The sequence below is a fragment of the Anabrus simplex genome, chromosome 3 (assembly GCF_040414725.1).
Source record: "Anabrus simplex isolate iqAnaSimp1 chromosome 3, ASM4041472v1, whole genome shotgun sequence".
NCBI classification, from domain to species: Eukaryota; Metazoa; Arthropoda; class Insecta; order Orthoptera; family Tettigoniidae; genus Anabrus; species Anabrus simplex.
Window position 1 is genome coordinate 486,973,303 of NC_090267.1, and position 25,736 is coordinate 486,999,038.

Genomic DNA, 25,736 nt, shown 5'->3' on the forward strand with positions numbered 1-25,736 from the left:
TGATTTGTCACTGTTTTTACCGTATTTACGCGAATAATCCCCACACCCTAATTTTAGGAAGGATCATTCTGAAAAAATGAAATGAACTAACATTCCTTCCATCGAAGGAGTAAAGTAGGCATAAACAAACATTTCATATCACTCCGCAAGGTCCACGTGGTCTTTATGCAAATATGAACATGTAAATTTATGGATATAGCTGCTTTGCCTGAACATATTTGGGACATAAAAATACATTATCACTGCTATAAAATATATTTGGCATGAAAAGTAGCAAGCAGGCCTATGTATTTCATTAATCTGAACTTTCAATAGGCTCGATTTCCTGTAGATCGGAAGATTCGTTGTCTCTTGCATCACTAGAATCCTCTCCTAAATTACTTACAAATTTGTCACACTCCACGTCTAAAACACTTTTCACACACGGTCTCATTTTACTTGGATATTAACACGTCCGTTGGTGGATAATTGTTGTTGTGAAATTAAAACACTTGAAACAGACACTCCGGCGAACACTGATGTTAGTTTTGCGATACAGTAAAATCTTGTTAATTCAAACTCTTTGGGATGCAAAAATCTGACTTTGAATGACGGGATTTTGAATTAAATGCCAACTCGTGCTTCAGAAATGCCAACCCGTGCCGCGTCACAAAATATTCAAGACCCGTTACTGCATGCAACTAACACTGATTCACAGTTTAAACCTTTCAAATGCCTTGGAAAAAAAAAATTCCAACAAGGTGCATTTGCAGTATTCAAATAATGAACTTGAATAAATCAGTGGCAAACATAACCTCACGCAATGAAAGAAAAAAGAAACACGATTCTTACTGTGTGTTTCCATGGTTTAATCATTTATTATTATTATTATTATTATTATTATTATTATTATTATTATTATTATCCATACTATATTATATCCCTTTGGTTGATACTATTTGTTTATCGCAAGCTATCTCACTACAGTATTTGGTATTCAGAGCTCCCTACAGTATTGGTAATCAAATATACACCACAGTATGATAGCAGAGCTCCCTCACAACAGTATGGTAGCAGAATAACTTTGGTTCGATTCCCGTCTCTTCTTTTATTTTTATTTTTGGTATAGTCTGTGGCTTTTTTTCTTGTCTTCTTACTATGGCTTACTTTTCAGACAATTTTTCTCCTTATCAATCCGACACTTCTTCTACATCTTCTTCCAATCCTCTTAATTTCTCGGCTCCAAACGCTTTTGTTACTTATGATTTACTTTCTCATAATTCTTCTTCCACTACGGATTCTACGCTGTCTTCTGACCTATCTTCTTCTGAAATTTCTTTACTGCCGAAAGAACTATCTCTTGATTGTACCGCCTTTATTCTGCCTACAAAATCCCCTTTATGTCAATCGCCCCCTCCCCCTCCCAACCCTTTCTCAAACGCTTCCCCACCCCAACCTACACCACCGCCTACTCCGTCTCCACAATTTTTGTATGAATCTCCTAATCCTTTCTCTACCTCTTCTCATTCAGAGGCTATTAACTTTCATCTTATTAAGAAATGTTTAGACTTTGTCCCCCACCTCACTTCGACGCATCCACAAGTACTTACACTCTGGTTGTTTGCCGCTCGTAAATTCTTAAAACTGAACTTGGCCCCATTTTTTCAATTACTTTCCCTCTTGTATTCTAAAACTTCTGGTCATTTTAGTAATTTTCTGTTACAACACATGTCTGATTGCTACGATTGGATTCAATTTCATTCCCTTGTACACAATTATTTTCTTCCCTATGAAATTCACCAACAGTTAAGCTCTGTTTTCTTACGTCGTCATCAACGTCCTGATGAAACGACTTATGACTTTTTGGATTCTCTCATTAACTTTACTGATGTTCTTGCCATATCTGAACACCCTCAGGAAATCATCTCTCTGGTTCGTTTTTATGCTGCTCCTCCGTTTCGGCAATTAATTAACCCTTTTTCTCCTCCCACATCTATTTCTCACCTTTATCATATTGCTCAAATGGACACTTTCAATTCTTCTAGTAATGCTTCATATTATGCTTCCGTTCCCCCTCCTCCTCACATCTTTCCCACCCCACCTTTCTCTTCTTCTTCTTCTTCTTCTTCTCTTCATCCAACCACTTCCACTCTCTCTTGTTTTCGCTGTCAAGGTCGAGGCTATATCGCTCGCTATTGTCCAACTCCACAATCGGGAAATGCTCCCTCCCGCTGTATGTAGGCAGCATTCGGTTTATAGGGCAAAATCTGCCACTTGCCGCTCCGTGTCCAGCTCGATCGGCTTATATTCTTGCTGTACTTCAGAATATTCCCTCTCTTGCATTATTAGACTCAGAGGCTTCTATTTCACTTCTCAGTTCCTCTTTCTTCCAGCAATTACTTCAATTGCATCCACATCTTCAATTACGTTTTTCGGATTTATTATGTACTTCTGTCTCATGCCACCCTTTAAACATTCTTGGTCAACTTATTCTTACAGTAAAGATTTCTAAATTTTCATGGTCCTTTCCCTTTTACGTCGCTCAAGATCTTCCTATTCCCCTTATACTCGGATATGATTTTTTTTTTTCACATACTGGCTTAATTCTCCACACTCACACTTCTTCCATTTCTTTTCATTTTGATTCTATGACTAGCATTCCTTTGATCAATCCTTCTGATTACCCTACTTCATTACATCTCTCTAACTCGCATGTCTATGTTACTGAGTCTCAGCAGGAAGTTTTAACCTCGCTTCTAAACCAATTTTCTGACGTGGTTACGGAACAGCTTGGTACTATCCGCAATTATCAGGCTCATATCGATCTCTTGGACCACTCTCCCATCAGATCTCCCCCTTATCATCTTAGTCCACCTCGTATGCAACTTTTGGAGCAACACATATCTCAAATGCTTGCTGATGGGACCATTATCCCTTCTACTTCGAATTATGCTTCACCTGCTTTTCTGGTCAATAAGCCTGATAATTCCACGTGCTTTGTCATTGATTACCGTCATCTCAATAGTAAGATTAAATATGATGCTTATCCTCTTCCTAAGCTGCAAAACGCTTTTCAATTTTTTGCTAATGCTAAATATTTTTTCCATATTTGACTGTAACTCCGCTTTTCACCAAATTCCTTTAGATGCGGCTAGTTCTAAACTTACTGCTTTTATTACACCTAATGGTCTCTATCAATTTACTAAGCTTCCTTTTGGTCTTAATGTTGGATCCCAGGTCATGCAACACCTTGTTGATTCTCTTTTTTCTGATATTAAGTACAAATATCTTTATCCGTACATAGACGATTTATTGATTTTTTTCTCCTGATTTTGACTCCCATATTATTAATCTTACTGAAGTACTTTCTCGTCTTCGTGCGGCAGGCCTCACTATTAACCCTTCCAAACTTTCTCTTGCACAAACTTCTGTTAAACTTTTAGGTCACATCATTTCCTCCCAAGGTGTTTCCGTTGATCCTGATCGTATTGCGGCTATTACTCAACTCTCCCCCCCTAAAAACATAAAACAACTGCGTATCTTTCTTGGCATGCTTTCTTTTTATAACTGTTTTATTCCCAACTTCTCTCATATTGCTGAAGCATTGCACTATCTCAAGCGTAAGGCTGTTAAATTTCTTTGGACTCCTACTCAACAACATGCTTTTTCTACTCTTAAATCTCTTCTTATCAAAGCTCCCATTTTGCAGTTCCCTGATTTCTCTTTACCCTTCGAAGTTTACATTGATGCCTCTGATTATGCTATTTCTGGTGTTCTTAATCAAGCTGTTGAGGGCACCCCTCTGCCTATTGCTTATTTTAGTAAACTACTTTCCCCCGCTGAACGTAACTATTCCATCTATGAGCGAGAAGCCTTGGCTTTAGTCACCACCCTTGAACATTTTTCTGAGTACCTCGATCATAAACAATTTCTCGTCAAAACCAATAATCAAGCCCCTTTCATGGCTTCTCTCTAATGCTCCAAAAATTGGCAAAACTGGCCGCTGGTTGCTCCATCTTTCTCGCTTTAAATTTTCCATTAAATTCATCTCCAGTACTCAGAATTGTGTTGCAGATGCTCTATCTCGTTTATTTGATCCTTCGTCCTCTGACGCTTCTCCTTCTACTACCACTTTTCAGTCACTCCCCACCTCTGATTCACTGCCTTTGGATAATTTAATTTGTTCATTGATTTATTTCCCGTTATCTTTTCAATCATGCCAATCTCATCAACTTCAGGATGAATTTTGCATTCAGATGAAAGCCTTGCTTTCTGACCCTTCTTATCGCGGTCCTTTTGTGTTTTCCTAAGGTTTACTTCTTTTTAAACCCACCCCTAAATCTTCTGCCAGACTTGTTGTCCCTTCTATTCTACAACCCATGATATGTTCTTATTATCATTCTTCTCCTGTGGGAGGGCATTTTGGATTTGCCAAAACTTATGCTCGCATTGCTTCTCTTTATTTCTGGCCTAACATGCGTAAAGATATTCGTCAGTATGTTTCTACTTGCCAACCTTGTCAGTTAGCTAAACCTCTAAATTCTAGATCTGCCGGTCTACACTCCGCTCTTCCTCCCACCTTTTCAGCTCAAACTTTTTTTATTGACCTGGTTGGACCTCTTGTTCGTTCATCATGTGGTAACACCTATATTTTTACTTTACTGGATGGTTTTTCTAAGTATTTGGTACTTCACCCTTTACGCAAAATTACTTCTTCCATTATTATCAATCTTCTCTTCAACGTCATATTTCCCCTTATTGGTTTGCCTTCTAATTTAGTTTCTGACAATGCCTCTATTTTTACTTCCAAAGCTTTCTTTCAAATGTGTTTCCAACTCGGACTTAAGAAGATAAATACCTCTCCGTATTATCCCCAGGCTAACAACGTCGAACGCTATCACCGAAACCTTAAAATCGCTCACTCTATTTTCCACAACTCCTACCATAAGGATTGGGATCTAAATCTTTCTGCTTTAGTCCTTGCTTTCAATTCGAGCATAAATTCTTCTACCCAACAAACCCCGCGATCTTCATACTCCTTTATCACTTACTTGGGATCTTCACCCCCTTTTAGATTCTGATAATTCCAAATCTATTCAATCTCTTTGGACCGAAGCTCTTTCTCATCTTCGTGCTGCTCAACTTCTTTCCAAGAAAACACATGACTCCCGTCATCGACCCTCCACCTTTAAACTTGGTGACATGGTTCTCTTACGTAATCATCCCCAAAGTTCTGCCAGTGATCAGTTTTCTGCTAAATTAGCTTCTCAGTGGATAGCCCCATTTCGCATAATTTCCCTGCCTACTCCTGCTAATGCCCTCTTACAGTCTACTTCTGATTCTGTTGATGTCAAACGTGTTCATATTTCTCAGTTTAAAAAATTCCATGCTCCTACTTCTGATAATTATTTTTTTTTCTCTCTCTCTCTCTCTCTCTCTCTCTCTTTCCCTCCTTTCCCCCTTCCCTTTTTTTCTGGGGAAAGATTTTCTTCCCAGAGTGATTGTTTCCTTTCAACTACCCCTATTTTATGCGGCTTGTTCTTTGGTCCTAGCACTGTTCGCTTATTTAATGTTCCCTTTTTTTTGGGTCCTTGGGTTTCCGACCTTTTTCTAGTATATCTGTTGCTCATCACATCTGGTCTCCATCACTCCGTTTCGACCCGGACTCCCCATGAGAGGCTAAATAATTTCCTTTTTTTTTTCCCCTTACTTTGCCCTCATGGAATTTATTTTGGTAACTTACGTATTCTTAACTATACATACTTATATTACTTTTTTCTGTGCCACATACAATTTTTTGTATTCTATACTTTATATTGTACTACTTATGTAATGTTTATATATCACCGCTCAATTCTTTTCCTCTTTTTGGACCGGTCCATCTCCCCCCCCCCTTTTCTTCATTTGGGTACACCATTTCTCACCCGTCTGCTTTCTCCTTCTAGTGCACGATCTTCGCTCTTCCGAGTTGGTGCCACTTGTGAAGACCGCTACGCCATCGTCTCTACATCATCTCGACGCTTCGCTTTCGCTGGCACGTGGGGAATATGTTACGATCGCCGAATTTACAACGTGTATTCCCTACCTTGCATGCTGCTGTTCTCTTCGATCTTGTCCTCGCCACATCAAGCATTCCACTACTCCGCTCACCTGTGCTCTGCCTGCGCCATTCATCACGTGACTATGACGTGTGCGCTGCGTGCTCACCTATTGGACACGTGATGATATGCTTCTCAAACTTGCTGGCTTGTAGCCTCCTCACTTTTCTAGATTTTTCTACACCACTATATATTTCCCACTCCGCTGCTCCACATTTGAGTCTGCTTTTGTCTCGGAGTGGTGGAGCACCAAAATAACCGTGCTACTTTGTATTATGTCAATTCCATCTGGACTGTATATCTTCAAACTATCTGGTGAGCAAGATTTATCATTATTTGGACATTCATTTTTCATCTGGGCAATTTGCCTGCTGAACTTTTCTTCCACCAACTTAATACCTTATGAAAGACTGCACTTCTACACGAACTGCACTACGGACAACATAAAATTATTTGTAATCACTTCAGTTCTCTTCTAAGACGTATGCCATTTGTAAATTCTGTTCTCGTAACATAGGAATACCCGGTGAAGAAAATCCTTTCCCCGTTCCGATCCTTATCCCGCTTCCCTTTCCCCTTCCTTTCGTACTTCTTTTCTTTCAGAGTTTCCTCCCACTTTTCTTACTCAGTTTCTGTATGTATTCATTGTACGCTTGTATTTGTTCAATAGGCTTTTCTTACATGCATTTCGGAAATTATATTTGTAAATGTGGCACACTTTTCTAATTTTCTCAAGTTTTACATATTTATCTTTCACCACTTATTAAAATTTGTCTTCGATTTTTTTTTTTTTATATATATCTAGGGGCTTTACGTCGCACTGACATAGATAGGTCTTATGGCGACGATGAGATAGGAAAGACCTAGGAGTTGGAAGGAAGCGGCCGTGGCCTTAATTAAGGTACAGCCCCAGCATTTGCCTGGTGCAAAAATGGGAAACCAAGGAAAACCATCTTCAGGGCTGCCGATAGTGGGATTCGAACCTACTATCTCCCGGATGCAAGCTCACAGCCTGTCTTCGATTTATTTATCTTGTTACTATGTTTGATTGTTAAATATATTCTATTCATACTGTTAATTTTTGGTCTTCCTATTGGCCTAGCTCCTTCTTACTGCGCGTTTCCATGGTTTAATCATTTATTATTATTATTATCCATACTATATAATATCACTTTGGTTGATACTATTTGTTTATCGCACGCTATCTCACTACAGTATTTGGTATTCAGAGCTCCCTACAGTATTGGTAATCAAATATACACCACATAATCAAATATACACCACAGTATGATAGCAGAGCTCCCTCACAACAGACGAAGACAAATTATGCTGCTCCCCTGTGCAGGTGCTTTATTTTTTGGATTACTCTTCTGTTTGCATTTTTAGATGCCTTGTACTTGCAAGGAAAGTACCCAACGTCCTTAAAACATCGTGGTTTATCAAGCTTTCCTATTACGAGGGGAGGAATTCTTTCGCTTCCGACTGCATTGCAACACCCGTTTTAGCTAGGCATTAAAAAATCCCAATGAAGTTTCACTGGCATTGACAGTATTGTTCAGTGCGTACAAATTGACTGTAATTATGAGCCACGCTTTTTTTTGCCAACTGTCGGCATCACCAATGTTTGCGGATTGTGCTTCTCTGCATACTACCAGTTAAGTGATATTGTGGTGTTTCTTAAAATACTGAATACAAAAGAATTATGATTTCACTTGAAATTAGCAACTATGAAACACACAGTCGACACACCGAAGTGAAAGAAAGTGCAGAAAGCTACCCCTGTATGTTCCGGAAGACGCATTCTATCGTGACATGGAGAAATTTTGAATTTAAATTACTCTGTAAAATATCATTTAAAAAAATGTAAATCCAGTTTTAAATTAAAAGTCTGAACTGTTTTCCATTTAAACATGACATATGGAGGCAGTTTTCTTCCATCTGCGGTTACGCTTTGCGTAACTGTACATCCAACATCGAAAAATTGCCAACCTTGGCACAAATAAAACCCGCACTCCAATTTCGTGCCTCATTTTTTAAAAAGATATGCAGAGATTATTTGTGTAAATACGATATTCTTTGTGTACAATCCTATCTTCTTTTTTCCTAGTTTCTTGTCTTTGATGTAGGTTTCTGAACATTCAATAAAAATAGTAAAAATAAAACTGTAGTCTTCCAAATGACGATCTGTGAAACAACCGATAAAATATGTGATCTGATCTTTTAATTAAGAACACTGAAGTAAAGAAAAAGCATTACTATTTATAATTACTACCTGGAATAGGCGACTCCTGTAAGTCCTTGGGAATAATTTTACAAGTAGTAGTGTTAAACCTGTAACAAGCATATAGAAGACAGATTTATGCTGCAGTCAAAGTAATCTTTGATAGAGAGAAAACTGAGAAACTCTCACTAGGAACAGCTTTGCACTTATTTTATATTAAGAGAGCACCAATTGTCTGCTATGCATTCAGTGGGATATGGATCAATCATACTGTCCACAGAAATGTTCTCTCAAGTATCCCTGATTTTCCCAGACCTACTAAGAAAAATTTCCCTGACTTACGAAAAATGAGCGGCAAGTTATTTCGCCGAACAGCATGTTTTACAAGGAACAAAAGAAGGAAATTCCAGCCTCCACCATTCCCATAGCTGGCCTAATTCTCTCTCCACTTCCTTTTTTTTTCAATTATTTATAGAAAAACATTTACACTGAAGGGCACTTCATATATATTGTACCAGGAACGCTGGTCCAAGTCAGAGTCCCCGCCAATTGAACTCGAACTACACGCTGTGCGTTAGCGCATAGCTAGCTGCAGCAGCAGGCAGAGTGGGACGTGGAACATGCGACGTCACATCCCACCTTATCTTGTCACAGCTGGATTACGTCAGCCGATAGAACATTCGAAACGTTCTATTGCTAATAACATTTTTTTTGGGTTAAGATATAATGAAAAGCACAACATCATTGTGTTAACCAATTTTATATCCCCGTTTTCACCAAGTTTGAAGAGAATCCAACCAGAATCAAGGGAGATATTCAAGAGGATGCAATAACTTAAATTCCCACGATTCTTGTATAAAAGGAGGGCCAGTTAGCAGGACAAAGTCAGTCATGTACCAAAGTCGAGACTGGACGGTCGGTGGTTGCGTTATCCTTCGCAATATAAACTACGGTTTTGCCGAATGTCAAGTGTTTGATGAAGTACTTAGAAAACTTTAACCCCGCGGTAACATAAACCAAACTTATAAATTTTCAGTGTTGTCCATTCGCGAGTGATAAAACTTTTCAACATGAACTTGAACAGTGTAATTTAACTTGGGTTCATTTCCAAGTGACTTATCATTTCTTTAATTCAAGTTAAGTGTTTCTGGGACTTGTATTATTTTCTACCCAATGCTTACATTTCAAAGTGATAATAATACTTCTTCAGATGATAGACTTCGAACAGTGCATTAATACCTAAGTTTTCATCAAGTGATTGAAATATTTTGACAAAGTATAACGTTAAAGAGGATTTCTCGAGTGATAGATGATTGAGATAGTACTTTGAATGCTTCAGTGAACTTGTATTTTTGCAAAGAGGAGATTCTTTCTCACATACTTCCAAACATTCTGTAGGTTCTTAGCTACGAACAGTATATTTGAACTTGTGTTTCTGTAAATAGTATTTAATTTTTGTGCAGTCGAACCAAGGACAGCCTATAAACAGATTCAACTCCATTTGTGTTACAATATTATTTGTGATTAACTACAGTGAACGAGACTAAATTCACAGGATGAAGTTTTCCGTTGCTAATTTATTGAAGTGATAACCTTCAAATTTGTAAGATATTGTGTAAACTTATGAACAATCACCGAGTGATAAAGCTTTATTTTGTCAAGTACTGCGTTATTTGTATTACTTCCTAAATCAATTCCAGTGACATTCGACAGTGCAAAATTATACAATTATACAATTTTCAGAGTGGCTATTTTGTGTTACGAGTTTGATTCCATTTGACATTCGACTCAGTCTACTAACATTTCCGGAAGCAATGTCGAGTTGCGTGTTCAATTTTAGTGACATTCTATCGCATTCAATTACTTTCAAGTGGTTAATTTCAGAACACAAGTCAGATTTTATTAACATTCTGTTGAGTCAAATTAATTCTTTGAGTGCACAATGGCAAGGGTTGTAAATCATTCTGAGGCCATTCCTATAATCATTTTCGTCACTGCAGAAGCTGTCTGTATAACTCAAACACAACCAGGGCGCAAATACGGAGTAATTAAGCTTGACCAACATTCATATTACACGTTATAATTAAACGTACTGAAATGTACGTACATACAACTATGTTACAAGTGTTATTTTAATATCCACCTAGTCAATACAAAGAGATTTAGTAAATTAAGAATGAAATCTTATCATAAAAGGTTACAAGGGAAGTGTTTCGCCCATTTTTAGGGCATCATCAGCCTCAAACTCAAACCTGTAAGGGGAATAATCAGGATCCTGATTGTTCTTACAAATTGTATAAAGAGGATATCAATGTAGGTATTTGTCTAACATAAAATTATATGAATGTCCTTGGTTAAAACCGTAGTATCAAGCTGCATATTACAAGTTCACAAGATTACACTCTCTGGAGCGCTGCGTCAATGTGCCCAAAACCTGTTCAGGGTGGAGCAATAAACAGCTCAATCTCTATAATGAAGTAGAAATGTGGTTCCTTGAATACTCCTGTTGGAGGATGAGAAAAATGTACAGTTGCTAGATTGTTAAAGATGTTAATTTCATAATTTCATGTGGATTTAAAGCACTCTTGAGATCAAACGTAATTAACTTGTGTTCTAATGTACGTGAATATAATGAATTCCAATTAGTCTAAGGTCTATATTCAAAACAGTTTTGAAGACAAATCAGGCATAGGCACCATAGGTTTCTGACTTTGAAATCTTCTTATTGCAGTGAACTCGTAAGGATATGCAGTGCTTGTTGTTATATCTATATATTTAGCACGTCGAGCAGAGCTTCTTTAAACAAACTGTGCAGAGATCTGAAAAAAATAAAAAGGTCCCAATCATTTTTGGAGATCTCAGTTTTCATGGCTCAATTCACTGTATGCAATCTGCATATGCCTATATCAAGAAGAGATTTGGCCTCAGGGTTTAGCACTTGCAAATGATTTTCAAGTTTTTAAATAAAACTGAGGTTAACATTCGGTTCACCCCTCATTGAGACTTGCAAAATACTGCCTAAAGGTAAGGACAGTCCATGTATAAACCCATCTAATAAATGATCTGCAGTTGCCCTGCCTAAAAATATACTATTCCAATACCTTGTTGCAACTTTTGAAGATTTACATCCCTAAATCTTACACACAAGTTCATTTGTCCTCTTTGGACAAATTTGTCTAATGATTCATCAAAACAAACAACATAGCTAGAGCACTGTTTTAAGTCATTTTGCAAACTTTCTTTAACACATGGGTGACGGGCCCCAAGAAATCTCGTAGTATGCTCGCCAGCGGTAGGTGACGGGCCCTGAGAAATCTCGGTTTTACTCACGACATTGATTTCGGTCTTCCTGTGACATCTCTTGACCATATATTGAACTATTTCAGACATTATTATTTTTATTCACGGCCTCTTTTATTCTTTGATTTAGTTTCAAAACGTCAACTTTCTTTCTGCCGGTTCAGTCAATGACAAGATGGAGCGCCCGCGGAATACGGTGTTAGCTGACGACGATATTTTAGAAGAATTATAAGTGGAAACTGAATGCGAAGGTGATAATGAAAGTGATATTCAAGCCTCTACACGCCATAATTTACCTAGTGTGCTTATTTATTCAAGTGACTCTGACAACGACAACGATGTAAACATTAATGATGTGTTAGGAATTGACGCTGAAGATGGTTTTGTAAAGGCAGATCCACTACTACTAGGGGCATTGGAGAGTACTCATACCAACTTTAAAGATAAAATCTTGACTGGTTTAATATTTATGTACGTTTTTTAAAATCAAGTGCACCCTAGTATGCTTAGTAGAAAAATGTCCGGTCCACAGGGTGACAAGCTCAAGCATCCGGGTGGCAATGTGTTAAAATATAGGGCTAATCCATTATTTATAACATAGGAAGCCTTAGTCTGGCCCATAGTAAAGTTTTGAGCAATTTTACTGCCTGGGAACATTGTTTTGAATGCTGCGGAGGTTTCATTACAAGAGTTGAGAAACATCTTTCCAGTGACAACCTGGAGATCCCATACGGCTTCAGCCGATATAACATCATCTTTATTCACACAGCAAGTCTTTAAACTCCTTTAACTTGTCCCTGGCATTGCTAATTCCTTTGTAACTATGGATGTAGTGCTAACTCTTGGTTGTGTATCTTCAAGTGGAGATGAAGTAGAGGTATTCTTTGCAAAGAAAGAAACTGTTGGCTAGGAAGACTTAGCTTTCATATATTTTATATGAGTAGGTTCTTTCGCATGAGAAGTGACTGCTTGTTTGCCCATATTACTAAGTTTGAATGATTTACAACACACTTGACAATATGCTGAAGTTGCATCATTTACCAATACGTCCAACCACCCACTCACTTCGGGAAATACTTTACTTTACAAGTAATGAAAATCATTTTTTCCGTATTGAAAGAATCTTAATTTATAATAATATAAGAAATTTATTTTAAATTCAGCCTATTCAATACAGTACAAGATGTTAACATATTAGTTAAACATTGTTAAAATAGTTGAGACATGTTTCGCCCTTTCTGCAGGGCATCATCAGTCATATCAAAACCTCAAAATTCTACCAAACGTCTGGTTGGAAATTATAAAAATATGTTGCATGAGTGAAGGCATTAAAAAAACATTTACAAGATCTTATCATTAACAATATATCAAATTGGTTAAAAAAATTTACACTAGTGAACACGCTGGTGAATGTTCCCTCAAAACAAGGCCATCATATGTACAGTATTGACAATACTGGTAATTTAAAGTCTTATTTGATGCTAAGTTCGAAGACAGTTTGAAATTTGTATACAAATATTGGGAATGAATGCGGAATACATATAATTACAATTACTGTACATGTATTTTACATTGTAATAATGATGTGGAAAAGCATTCCAAATTTGTATTAATTTCAATAATTTTTTTTTTTTACCTCAATATTACGTTCCTGATGTAGTCTAATCTATATATATAAAATTAAGAGTTTTGTCTGTACATTGCTCAGAATTTGAAAATAATGGTATTTCTGTATCGGTCATGTCCATAGTAACAAGAAAATGCACTTTTTACTTTTCCGTAATTTCTGTCTGTCTGTCTGTCTGTCTGTATGTATGTATGTACACGCATCACGAGAAAACGGTTGAAGAGAATTTAATGAAAATCGGTATGTGAAGTCAGGGGATGAGCCTCTACAATCTAGGCTATAAATCATTTTACTCACGCTGAGTGACATGGTAGTTTAGGGGAAGGCCTAAAATTGAATTCTCAACTATTTATGTTATTAGTGGTCTAATGAAAATCGGTATGTGAAGTCGGGGGATGAGCCTCTACAATCTAGGCTATAAATCATTTTACTCACGCTGAGTGAAATGGTAGTTTAGGGGAAGGCCTAAAATTGAATTCTCAACTATTTATGTTATTAGTGGTCGTATTTTAAAGAAAATGGGTATGCAAAGTTGGGGAATAAGTTGCTACAATCTAGGCTATCAATAATTGTATTCACGCTGAGAAAAATGGTAGTTTAGGGGAAGGCCTAAAATATAATTCTCAAATATTGTTGTTATTAGTAGTCGTATCTTGATGACAATCGGTATACAAAGTCAGAAAATAAGTCGCTATAGTCTAGGCTGTAAATTATTTTATTCACGCTGAGTGAAATGGTAGTTTAGGGGAAGGCCAAAAATGTAATTCTCAAATATTTCTTATTAGAGGTGTAATTAGCCCATGGATACTTCGGCGAACTAATTTGTTTGAGCCTAAAATATAATTAGTCAACATAGACATCCAAGATGAATTACGACATAATGCAACATTTTTACATGAGCTGGTCATAAATTATAAATTTCACATCTTGAATCTATTTCTGATTAGACTACATCAGGAACGAAATATTGAGGCAAAAAAAAAAAAAAAAGGAATTAATACAAATTTGGAATGCTTTTCCACATCATTTTTACAATGTAAAATACGTGTACAGTAATTGTAATTATATATATTCTGCATTCATTCCCAATATTTGTATATAAATTTCAAACTGTCTTCGAACTTAGCATCAAATAAGACTTTAAATTACGAGTATTGTCAATACTGTACATATGACGGGCTTGTTTTGAGGGAAAATTCACCAACGTGTTCACTAGTGTACATTTTTTAACCAATTTGATATTCTGTTAATGATAAGATCTTGTAAATGTTTTTTTTAATGTCTTCACTCATGCAACGTATTTTTATAATTTCCAACCAGACGTTTGGTAGAATTTTGAGGTTTGGATATGACAGATGACGCCCTACAGAAGGGGCGAAACATGTCTCAACTATTTTAACGATGTTTAACTAATACGTTAACATCTTATACTGTATTGAATAGGTTGAAGTTAAAATAAATTTCTTATATTATTATAAATTAAAATACTTTACTGTCCAGCCAAAGTTTATTACATGTACACTCCTTGATAGCCATTGTCCTGAGTTTCAAGAAAGCATCCTACAACTGAAATAAAAAAAGAACAACACAAAAATGGTTGAAAGAAATGACACTAGGGCACAACAAAAATTTTAGAATTATTATGCACTTCTTGTGAAAAATATACCTGAAAAAGAAATGCTACAATAGCCTGGGTTACAACAGACTAGAGCCTAAAAATATCCATTCAAATCCATCATTGGGGAAGATTTCCTTGACTTTCCAGATTTTTTTGTCTATTTCCCTGACTTTCCCTGACCAAAATGTTTTTCCTTGACTTTCCAGAAGGTGGAAACGATGTCTATCTTACACCTGCTAACTTGAAGAGACTGAAGCCAGTTAAAGCTGCATACTTTAAACGAGCCCTTTGACTATCGTGAACAGCACTGACCTGACTTGTGTATCGAATGACTGACACAGACTTCTTTATCAGAGAGCAAGCACAGATCGCGGCCTATAAAATACAGCAGCATCTCATGTCACAGAAAGTGACAAAAAAGCCACGGGCATTGATCAGGACTTCTATCTAACACCTGCCCTTCATTCAAACTAATGGAAGGAGCTTAACTTTGCATTTCAGCACGTGTTCACCAGGACTGTAGTTCATAGCTTCCGTTACAGGATCTGTGGCCAAAGAGAATTTCGCCAGGTATCGTTTCATTGTTTCTGCAGTCTCTGTGGACAGCGATGTGAATAGTATCATATTCTATTCTGCCTAGCAAGGACTAATTCGCTGGCGTATTAAGCAGATGACAGGAATTTATGTAACTGTTAAATGTAAACAGCGTGTTTAATAAATCTTCAATAATAAATTATGACTACTTACCTTGTAGTTCTGTTTTAATTTGCTAAGATACTGCATCCCTTCAGAGTCATGCCTGAACACGACAGACAATAAGTCATTGAACTTTTGGAGAGCAGTTCCTTTACGCTGAAAGGGTGATTCACTTGTTGTTGATAAGTATTGAATAATCTTGGTCAAGACTTCCATAACAATAGTTTTCTTGCCAGGTGTTAGCTGAAAAGAAAATTTAGAAGCATCTTTATCATGTGATATAATGTTATTTTAAGCTCTACTGGTGGATCACAGAAATTTACTGTTATAGTTATAACTATAACTAGATGTCACATGCTGTATAATTCACCAATATAAGCGAGCAAGAATGCTGCAAAAAGTGGTGAATTATGCATTTAAGTATGCACTTATTTTCATGCTATCGGGTCGGGGATTTTAACTGTCCTTGCCTAATTTCGACAGTTAGGGGATTGGGTGTGAGTGGCATCTTCAGCTTTAGAATTTATCATAGGTAGTGCAGCATTTTCATAGAAGATGTGCAGGTCGCCTGTCAGGCGTAAACTAGAAAGACCTGTACCAGATCTCTCTGGAGGCCACACACCATTATTATTATTATTATTATTATTATTATTATTATTATTATTATTATCATCATCATCAACAAGTATGATTTAATTTATTTTCCGGGTTGAACCGTGTTGTACTTGTACGCATATCACGTACAGTTTGCCGACGTTTTCGAATACATTGCAGTATTCTTTGTCAAGGCGACTGAAATACCCCTACTCGATCCGAGGTAATCAGTCTCCCAGGCAGAAATTACACTGCTAGAGTGGCCTTGATCTTGGCCTTTTATATCCTAGCCTATCTGGCTGACGTAAGCCCTGGCTGTCTCGCGAGGCTTCTGGAAAGTTTATGTCACAGCCAGGTAGTGGGGGCTTGCCCGCGCTGTTATGTAATGGGGTTGTGGCCCGTGTGTTTATGTTGTGGTCTGTAGGTCTTGGCATTCATAGTTTAAGACATACAGACCACAACATAAACACACGGGCCACAACCCCATTACATAACAGCGCGGGCAAGCCCCCACTACCTGGCTGTGACATAAACTTTCCAGAAGCCTCGCGAGACAGCCAGGGCTTACGTCAGCCAGATAGGCTAGGATATAAAAGGCCAAGATCAAGGCCACTCTAGCAGTGTAATTTCTGCCTGGGAGACTGATTACCTCGGATCGAGTAGGGGTATTTCAGTCGCCTTGACAAAGAATACTGCAATGTATTCGAAAACGTCGGCAAACTGTACGTGATATGCGTACAAGTACAACACGGTTCAACCCGGAAAATAAATTAAATAATTCTTCACACCGTGGAAGCTTCACTTCTAAGATATCAACAAGTATGGTTCAAAACATTGAATTTTAAACATACCTGGGCCTTGGCTAACAGTTCAAGGATGTAGTCGCCAGGAAACGTTGATCCTTCTGTAAGTTCATCTACTGCCTTCTCCAATTCAAGAAAAATAGCTTTTAGCAAACATAAATCATCAGGAGTAAAGTCCTTCTCTTTGCGTAAACCTCCATCATCTCCAAATTCTGAGCTGAGTTGAGCCTCATCAGCAAAATCTTTCATAGCCTGCCAGCAGAAAGAAACAGAGTAAACAGTAGTAATTTTGTTTCAAAGGTGCTACTAAAAGAACAATCTAAATATTAATGGAATCTAAGCAAGTTTCAAAACCAAATCAGTATTAATACTTCTTAGAGAATGAATTTTCACTTTTCCCTTAACAAATAATTCTCCCAGATTTCTCACAGGCCATGTTTTATCTAGTTTTATTCAATCAATACTCTAGAAATAAAACTAACCCCCATAGCATTCCGAAGTGATGTGTGGTCAGAGGGAAGAATCCTCTCAGCTGTTATTCTTGGCTTTCTAGACTGGAGCCGCTATCTCACCATCAGATAGCTATTCATGTAATTTTGTAGGCTGAGTGGACCTTGAAGAAGCCCTCAGATCCTCTTTGGCCACAGATCCTGTAACGGAAGCTATGACCGGACAGGAATTGATCCCAGAGTCGCTGAGTAAGAGGCAAGCATGCTACACCTAGATCATGGGGTTGGTTCGAACAGTATTATACAACCCATAATCAATTTTTTCCACAACTGCAACCTATTTTCTATTGGAATATTCTCCCAAACAAAGCTTGAAATTCATTCACTCTACCAACTTACCAAAGATGAAAGGAAAATGTTTCCACAATTACTGTTCAGATCATACTCATCTTTAATGTGGTGCCCTAACTGACCTTGCACTTGTCTGGATCAGCTAGTACTAGGAGTTAGGATCAGACATGCTCCACTGCTCAGTGAAAGTGGTAATTTGTAACAATGCAATGTACAGTAAGTACTTGAACACAGTGGATAGACAAAAGCCTCTTTTAACCCTCTCCCACAGATCTTTGAGGCTACTCAAATGCAACTTTCCAGGCTTTTTTTTTTTTTTTTGGTAGAGCCAACATTTGAACAGTAATAAATATAAAACTACTACTCCTATATACCAGTAATTTTTATGAGGGATGCATGTTACACTGTGGCAAGGGAAAATTAAAATTTCACTAACCAGACCCCTGTTGCTAGGCCAGAGTGGTTTTGGAATGTAACTAGACTGTCATGAAAGTACCGTATTTACTCGCATATTAGACCACCCCTTTTTTCCACTTTTACAGCCCAACAAAGTAGAGGGAGGGAGGGACCAATATGCGATAAAAGAGCTATAAATTATACTGTCGGACACGAAACTATTCACCTATTTGTGAGACATCACCAGAGCTGAAGTAGGCCTACGCTACGGAGGTGGGCATTTCTTAACTATGAAACACAGATGTACCGCATGACTTCGATGCGTGTTTTCACTGTGTGGGTCGTACGGATGAAACTATTCACAAATTTGTGTGATATCATCAGAGATGCAGTAAGGCTTGTACCTGCTTAGAAGCGGAATTACTCTTCTCCGACGAATTACGTTAGGGGGTCTTGTATGTGAGATTTATTCTTTTAATTTTCTTCGTCTCGAAAAGCCAAGGGGGTCTAATACGCGAGAGGGGGGTATAATACACAAGTAAATACGGGTGCTGTAACCATCCTTTTTCATAATGGTTATCACCATCGATTCTCTACTCCAGCAGCTCGGATGTGGGAATGAATAAGCTTCTTCCAGTATCTTCTGCCATTTTGAGCTCCTCTTGGCCAGGCATTTTTCTATCGGTTTCCCACATAATTCGAGGTGAGGCTTGTACTATTATTGTTGAAAGTCATCCCTCCTCCTCTTCTGCTGACTTGCTAGGCCTAATACAGTCGAGAGTTTTTCTTGGGCTTTGGTAGTCCCATACATCAAGTAAAAGGCAGCAGATTGAGTACCGGAATGCCTCATCCACCAACTGTGTTATTCCGCTGGTCTCCACCAAAGCTGCTGTTAAGAACTTCACCGTAACCTTGGCAAGGAGCCCTTGGCCGGGCCAGCTGGACAAAGGTTTATTACAGAGCTGTTACTCCTCTCCCACACACACTCTTTGTCTGCGCTTATGACATCTTAAACCACAATAACAATAATGATAAAATTAATGTTGTATGGTCCACCTTTTCCAATACTATATTATGCAATATTATTGAATTACATTACTAAACTAGGGACTAGTTTCGGCCTTGGCTGGCCATCTTCAGCCTTAATATAATACAGTACATCTAACACTAAACAAATGTAAAAACACACAATTGACATGAAAACTAATGTACAAACACACAATTAACATTAAAATCTGGGATGAGCTAAGTGTAAAATCTGAAAAATAAATTAGGCTCTAAATTCTTAGCATCTGGAGTATGCTCATCATCACATTTTGCAATTGAAATGGCCGATGACCTTGATGTTAGGCCCCTTAAACTACAAGCATCATCATCATATGCAATTGAAATTGTAATGATTAGCAGTGATGGAACTAACAATTCTATGAATATCAATACAAGAAAGAGTCTGGATGATGAGCATACTCCAGATGCTAAGAATTTAGAGCCTAATTTATTTTTCAGATTTTACACTTAGTTCATCCCAGATTTCAATGTTAATTATCTGTTTGTACATTAGTTTTCATGTCAATTGTGTGTTTTTACATTTGTTTAGTTATCAGATGTATTACATTAAGACTGAAGGTGGCCAGCCAAGGCCAAAACTAGTCTCTAGTTTAGTAATGTAATTCAATAATATTGCATAATATAGTATTGAAAAAGGTGGACCATACGACATTAATTTAATAATTATTATTGTGATCACAATTCAATACGGATCAAAACCATGAAGTTTATATCCTATGATCTTAAACCAGTTTCATCCAGTTTCCTGGGTGCAGTGAATGACCGCTCTTCATTTACTTTAAATCCAGACCTCGTCCAACTAGATCATTTCCAATCTCATCGATCCATCTCTTCCTTGGCTGACCTCTTGACCTCACAATGGTAATGGATGAAATTGTGAAGGCGATAAAAAGTAAATATGGAGACAGTGAGCAGAAAATTATGAGGTTCACATATGACAATTTAGTGTGGCAAGCAAACGGAGAGGAAGTACAATGGCAAAGGACATATTGGGTGAGTATATTGGTAATTATGGAATTAAAATAAGTAAGGAGGAAAGCAAAGTAATAGCACCGACTATATGAAAAAGAGAAGGTAAACATATTTTTTTTAAATTGCATGGATGTGAGACCCTGAAATTGTAGAAAACTTCAAGTATTTGGAAAGCAAACTGATGCAGGGTGCAGAGAGTAAGAGGACACAACAGGTAAATGCATTTTAACTGAGTGTAAAGAACTTGAAGAACAACAAAGTTCCCAGGAAGTTTAAGAGATGTACAAATATTACAAATATTACTGCCGCGTATTAACAAATACAGCAGAGATCTGGACACACATGAAAAAATGGAGAGTAAAATCCAGGCCAGTGAGATTAAATTTTTAAGAAGTATCACAGGGAAAGGAAAAAAAAAAAAAAAAAATTGACAAGGCAAGAAATGAGGAAGTCAAGAAGGAAATCGGAAAAGAAAAACACTGAGGCAATTTGATGAAAATATTAAAAGACGAGTATACATGGTACTTACCACAGTAATTTCATCAATGCACATGGCAATGTTAGTGCTACTGAACTCTATAGATGCAGACTCTTCACACATTTTCTCTATGTTATGAGCTTCATCTAAAATAACAACGGTATCCTGAAATACAGGTAATGTCATGATCTCAAAACAGAACAAAACATAAATACATAGGCAAAAAAATAATTTCTCCTTTCCCTCTTTACACTTAAAAAATATTAATCATGCTGTTGCTGTGTAAATGTTACAGGTGTTATTTACGTAAAACTCTTTTCTACCATGAGGAAAGCAAAGGGATACTACATTTCCCCAGAAGCTGATGGCAGAGTTGTTGGGGATCCAACCAGCTTTCGGGCTGAGGATTCGACATACATACTGTACGTATGTTATAGTGGAAGTGAAAGTTTCAGTGAAGGTGACTCCTTTAGTGAAAGTGGATTACTGATACCAGTTTTGCCACACAATACACATTTACTAGGGATAGTGCACCATCGCTAGTGATGGCATACCTTCACTGCCAAGAGGTAAGAAATGTGAACCATGGTGCTGCAATAACCAAACACAGTCATATTTCAAAAGTTGCATTTTATGAGCTGCAATTGGAAAACAAGAAAAAATAATTTTCTGTACTGAATGTTGCATTTTAGTTTATGAAATGAAAAAAAAACAAAAAACAAAACAAAACAGAATTGAACATTCATTTATTACAGCAATTAATCTTGCCTTCTTCAGTAACAGGTTGTATTAATTTCATTATTCCGTTCACCTCGAGCACTTCATATCTCTTAAAAAATCTGTAGTCGTTGCCATCCCTCTTTCGCCCCGATTTGAGTAATTTAACCTTGCTGATAAGTGACTAATACTTTTCCCTGTCCATGAAGACAATTATAATTGGGTTTCCCCGTTCCACTCTAAGATGTTCGTAGAACTTCACTGATTCAACCATAACTGCACTGATGTATAGCATAACAACAACCAAGTGATGACAACTACATTCATACTGATGCCTGGTACCATTGTTGGACGCTAATAGGAGGTCGTGTTCATTAATAATCTGCTACTGTACACATCCACTAACTGGAGCCAGTGATGGTACACCTTCACTAGTGGATGTGTTTTATTCATTTTATGGTAAGCTTTCACCAATCATTTTAGTGATTGTATACACGTACTAGGGAAGATTTACCTTCCCTAACCATCCACTTCTACTATAACCCATACATACATTTTATATTACACCCAGTCATACCATAGGGGCTGCCTAGCAGAGGCAGGAAAGGCATGTTCATTTCACCTGAAAGGATGTGGCTTAAATTCCCTGCCAGGAAGTTGAAAAATTTAAGAAACAAGATTTCCAATTTTGAAGGTGCACATGGCCCTGAGATTCACTAAGCCAAGACCAAAAATGAGAACCAGGTTAATTCCCACACCTGATGACAATTCTATAAAACATTATCACACAACTAATTCTTCATTACAGAAGAATGAACAGAAAATCAAGGAGACAGAAGTACAATAAAGTGAAAGAGACACGAAGCAATTGCATGATTTATATTGGACTGCACTGGAAACTATTCTTTGGAAATGCAGATACAAGGTCAGATTCAGGTTAGCAGCATTACAACTTGGTAAAGGCATATTGTAGGCTCTGAAACTGCTTGTTCACAGCAAGGAGTCAAATAACGAGAAAGTAATTTTTTTATCAATTGCTACTAAAAACAGACAAAATTAACCCAGCAATAAAAGAAAAATATGCTGAATACCATAATTGTTCCCTCGGTGAACAGCAGATAGGAGACAGTTTATTAAAATACTTTAGAATGGAAACCAAAATATTTGGCTACACTTTAGATAAAATCTAAACCCTGATTAATCAAGGATTGGCATAACTTTATTAAGCAGAAGATTCTACCAGAAGAACAGTTTGCAATTACCTAGAGGTAAGATATGTTATTCATTTTAGTTTTAATTCCCATAGTTGCTTCTAACAGAAATTTTTTAGCTCTATTTAATTAAATTAAATTTGACTTTATCAGTTCTCAATCAATGGTTATTAAATGAAGCTAGAGAACAATGATATTATTGATAAACTAATAAAAATATATAATAATTTCTATCTATCCTCCCATAATTTTACTGGTTTTACTTAATAATGTGGTGCAAATGTCATATGAAAACAAAATATTGATTAGGTCTTTGGTTCTCCTTGGAATGCTGGAAACTGTTCAAACCCCACTGCTCTTCTGAAACTCTGGTCGCATTAATTTTGATGACAAGTGAAGACTATGATATCAGTATTATTTCTGTATCCATAGCCAGAACCACAACAGGAATTAAAAATAAATAAAAACGCACATAAAGCGACAATTGATCAAACCCATATCGGAACAAGAATGAATATTTCATTCCGGCAAACAGTCTGACTCAGTTTACACATGCCGATGCCAGCTGTTACTATGTGCACTCCCATTTGAAAATGTGAGACATTTTCTTGTGCAGGTTACTGCTGGCAATCTGCATCTGCCTCTATTGTACATGTACCCTTGCGTACCTGTCCTTGATTGATACCATTTATTTTCCATCCTACTTAAAGGCAGCAATTTCAGAGAACTATTTCATACATAATATTTAATTTTTACTTATTTAAGTATAAAGTAAACTGAAAGCACAAGAAACACACAAAACAAAACTGGAGAGTACAATTTGCCAACAAGTATACTAAAACTTCAGAATGCTACTTAGAAATGGAGAAAATAAATCACTCAACAAAGTGAGAATTTAAGTGGCAATTGCAAAACAATATCTACAAGAATATTCTTCTTCTTTAACTGAAAGTTTTCTCGCAGGCAAAGGGTCCGCTCTTTGGATCGATGAACACCTTCTTAAGTGATCAGATGCAACGTTCGGAGTCAGCCGAGCAATCTTCATGTCTGTAGCTAGGGTGTCTTGCCATTGTACTTGGCCTTCCACGTGGAAACTTACCATCGACAGTGAAGTTGTATGCATCACAAAAGGCAGAGCCATCTGCCGCTCTCACGGGTGAAACTTCAGCTGTATTCCCGCAAGTTTTATAAGGGGCTGATGTAGAATAAAGCACGCAAAACTTACGTGGAATTCCTTTTAGAGAAGAGATGTGTCCATTGCCATGGCCAGGGACCCACCAACCCACCCCAAAAAGTACATCATTTTCCATTGCTGGAATGGCTACGCACATTGCTATTGGCTTATATGTTATAATTCTCATGTTTTGGTCCATATTGAAATGTACAATGAAGTCAAATAAATATTAAAATTTATTTATTCCACCTATTCAATACATAAATAGAGATTTTAATTAAGAAATTAAATCTTGAATAAAATTATGGGAACATGTTTCGCCCTTTACTTAAGGACATCTTCAGCCTTAATCTCAATCTAAAAGGTAATTAATCAGGTACCTGATTGTATTAAAATTATATATGAAAGTGAGGATGATGTTGGAAATGTGCTTCAAATGGTGAGCAAATGGTTAACAATAGTTATGATATTCTTAAAATGAAGCCTTAATAAAGTCTTAAAAAACAAATAGTCGTAAATTTATACACTTTCTTGAAAGTCCTTGTTTAAAAATTGGTAACAAACTGTATACTGGTAATTTTATAAGAACGTAAATTGTTACGTTAAACCTTGTAAAGTGGCGCCCTGTGGAGGTTGAGGGTGTTAGAATAATGATAAAAGAAAAAATGTAGTTGATAATTCCAAATGGAGTATTAAAACATATTAAAGCTAGTAAAGAGACATCACCGTTGCTCACTTCAAGTGAAGTTTATAGTAAAATTGTTACGTTGGAACAAGTAAAGCGGGGCCTTGTGATGGTTGAGGGTTAAAGGAGAACAATAAAACTTTAATTTCCACCTATTCAATACTTTAAAAGCAATAGGATCTCAATTTATTGCTAAATTATAAAAAACATAGGACATGTTTCGTTCAATTTTTGAACATCTTCAGCTATACACATTTTTAACAAGGTTAAAACCGTTAACATTATTCTATAACTTGCACTTATTGTTTACTGCTAACAGACTTAATCATAATAACTATTAAAATTCTTTTGAATATAAAACATTATATATTACGTCGTCTTATTAAAACAATATAACTATTTGTAGTGTTTGAAACTTTAAAATCTTGTTCTAATATTTGAAATACAATGTCACAAGTTAGTCATGTATAAATACATTTACAATCTGTTAAAGTTGTTGAATATCTTAAAATTATTTGTTGGAATACACATTAAAATCTTTTTGTTACTACTGGCGTGAGCTTTACCACACGTTGTACCTTATAGATATAAAATCTTAGTGCACTCTCAAAACAGCTGATTTTAAGCGTGACTAACATTCTTTTCGTCCGTAAATTAACAAAATGAAGCACACTGTTGATTATAGGTTATAAATTTGTCGTACTTTAAATATTTAACATCCAATTTTTCAAATTCACGACTTGCTTGTAGACTTTAACAGTGTAGAGCAATTCTACAAACGTTAGCAAGAACTCAGTCAAATGGTGACAGTGAAGTTTTGACGATAAGCAAGTGGTAACTTCATCGAATTTTACGAAAGTAAGTTTGTTGACATCTCCTTTCTACTTCTGCCTGCCTAGTGCACTCAGCTGTTTGACAACTACCTCAGGTTCTGAGTTCTTGCTAACGTTTGTAGAATTGCTCTACACTGTTAAAGTCTACAAGCAAGTCGTGAATTTGAAAAATTGGATGTTAAATATTTAAAGTACGACAAATTTATAACCTATAATCAACAGTGTGCTTCATTTTGTTAATTTACGGACGAAAAGAATGTTAGTCACGCTTAAAATCAGCTGTTTTGAGAGTGCACTAAGATTTTATATCCATAAGGTACAATGTGTGGTAAAGCTCACGCCAGTAGTAACAAAAAGATTTTAATGCGTATTCCAACAAATAATTTTAAGATATTCAACAACTTTAACAGATTGTAAATGTATTTATACATGACTAACTTGTGACATTGTATTTCAAATATTAGAA

At 36.8% G+C, this 25,736-nt stretch overlaps 1 protein-coding gene across 1 annotated transcript in view; it reads right to left on the reverse strand.

The window, feature by feature from the left end:
- The window catches only part of Rtel1 (Regulator of telomere elongation helicase 1), a 168,671-nt gene that overhangs the window by 105,786 nt on the left and 37,149 nt on the right, over nt 1–25,736 (reverse strand). Inside the window, exons 6-8 of the mRNA XM_067144670.2 lie at nt 20,702–20,815; nt 16,985–17,188; nt 15,591–15,782 (exon numbers count right to left, since the gene is read on the reverse strand). Coding sequence (XP_067000771.2) covers nt 15,591–15,782; nt 16,985–17,188; nt 20,702–20,815 — 510 coding nt within the window. The remainder of the gene's footprint in view (nt 1–15,590; nt 15,783–16,984; nt 17,189–20,701; nt 20,816–25,736) is intronic.